Raw genomic sequence first — 1,209 nt, 5'->3', positions numbered from 1 at the left:
GTGCATAAATTGTCAAGTAAATGAGACGCATCTTTGCCTCCACTGATTCACTTGCAAAGTGTTGAGTAAAATTATTTCGTTGCAGACCTCCTTTGGGTCTTTTTATTATCACTGCGACACACATAGTCCCCAGTTGGTAACATTGATTTCAAGGCCCTCCTAGATGAGAGACTGGCTTTCCACTTAATGTCTATGTTCCATGCTGGCATGGATTGGAGAGTTATTAATGTAGAAATATGGTATCGTAGCTACTAACAGTTGAGGGTTGCGTAGTCTAGACGGCGTTTTTAGATTTCATTATTCTCTTTAACCCGGGCAAAGCCGGGTATTTCTGCTAGTATAGATAATAATTATGTTAGTGTGGTGTGGACACTGGACAAATATATTAATAATTAATTAGAAGATTGTAGTGGAGAGAGTCATTGTCACTCCTGTGGGATTGGAAGAATGGACTCGCCGAACTCTTATAAAGAGTAGCATAAGATGAGAGAAGTCATAGGAGTCGTTGAGAGTTCATGGGAGTCATAGGAAGTCGTTGAGAGTTTGTGTTTTATTGGAGTATCGTATTTCGTAGAGTAATTTGAAGGACGTTGTGTGAAGCCAGTTGTGTTCATTCTTGCTTTGTGAAATTCTGTATAATCCAACGTACAGAAGGATATAAGAAAGATATATCTGGAAACATTTCAGTCGATATTGTTTGGGACTTATTTTAATGTTCTGAGAATGAAAGAGAAGGCAAAGCCTGTCTGTGGAGAACTTGTATGGAACCAAATATCATAAAGCCTGTTCTTCTGTGAGCCCCTTTCATGATAAAGTGTCTTTCTTTTGGATGGATTAAGACATGCCATGAGATGTACATGTATTGGTTATATAGGCGCAGGAGTGGCTGTGTGGTAAGTATCTTGCTTACCAACCACATGGTTCCGAGTTCAGTCCCACTGTGTGGCACCTTGGGCAAATGTCTTCTGCTAAATATAAGAAAGAATTATTGAGAATTCCTAGTTGTATTATTCAAAGACTGACTATAAATAGTGAAACTTTTTCAAATTGCTGGGTCAACAAGTAGGGTTGTTTTTTTTTATCATTTAAAAAATATTTGCAAAGACATTTTCTCAGAAACTCCTACAATTGTAAGAAATTGGCCTCCTTTGCAAAGAATCAATCACCGGTGCAATTTGGTTTGTTCATTAAGCACTGCACCAAATGTAC

At 38.0% G+C, this 1,209-nt stretch overlaps 1 protein-coding gene across 2 annotated transcripts in view; it reads left to right on the top strand.

Moving 5' to 3' along the window:
• The window catches only part of LOC106878397 (protein lifeguard 2), a 26,033-nt gene that overhangs the window by 10,330 nt on the left and 14,494 nt on the right, over window positions 1–1,209 (top strand). The window contains exon 1 of one of the 2 annotated variants that reach the window (XM_014927592.2): window positions 837–893. The exons of the other annotated variant lie outside the window; for it this stretch is intronic. Within the exon in view, the coding sequence (XP_014783078.1) occupies window positions 852–893 (42 nt within the window). The 5' untranslated portion in view covers window positions 837–851. Of the gene's footprint in view, window positions 1–836; window positions 894–1,209 lie in introns of those variants that run through there. 2 annotated transcript variants of the gene reach the window in all.

This window comes from Octopus bimaculoides, chromosome 17 (assembly GCF_001194135.2).
Source record: "Octopus bimaculoides isolate UCB-OBI-ISO-001 chromosome 17, ASM119413v2, whole genome shotgun sequence".
NCBI lineage: Eukaryota > Metazoa > Mollusca > Cephalopoda > Octopoda > Octopodidae > Octopus > Octopus bimaculoides.
Note: the sequence above shows the minus strand (reverse complement) of the source record. Positions and strands in the feature narration are given on the sequence as shown.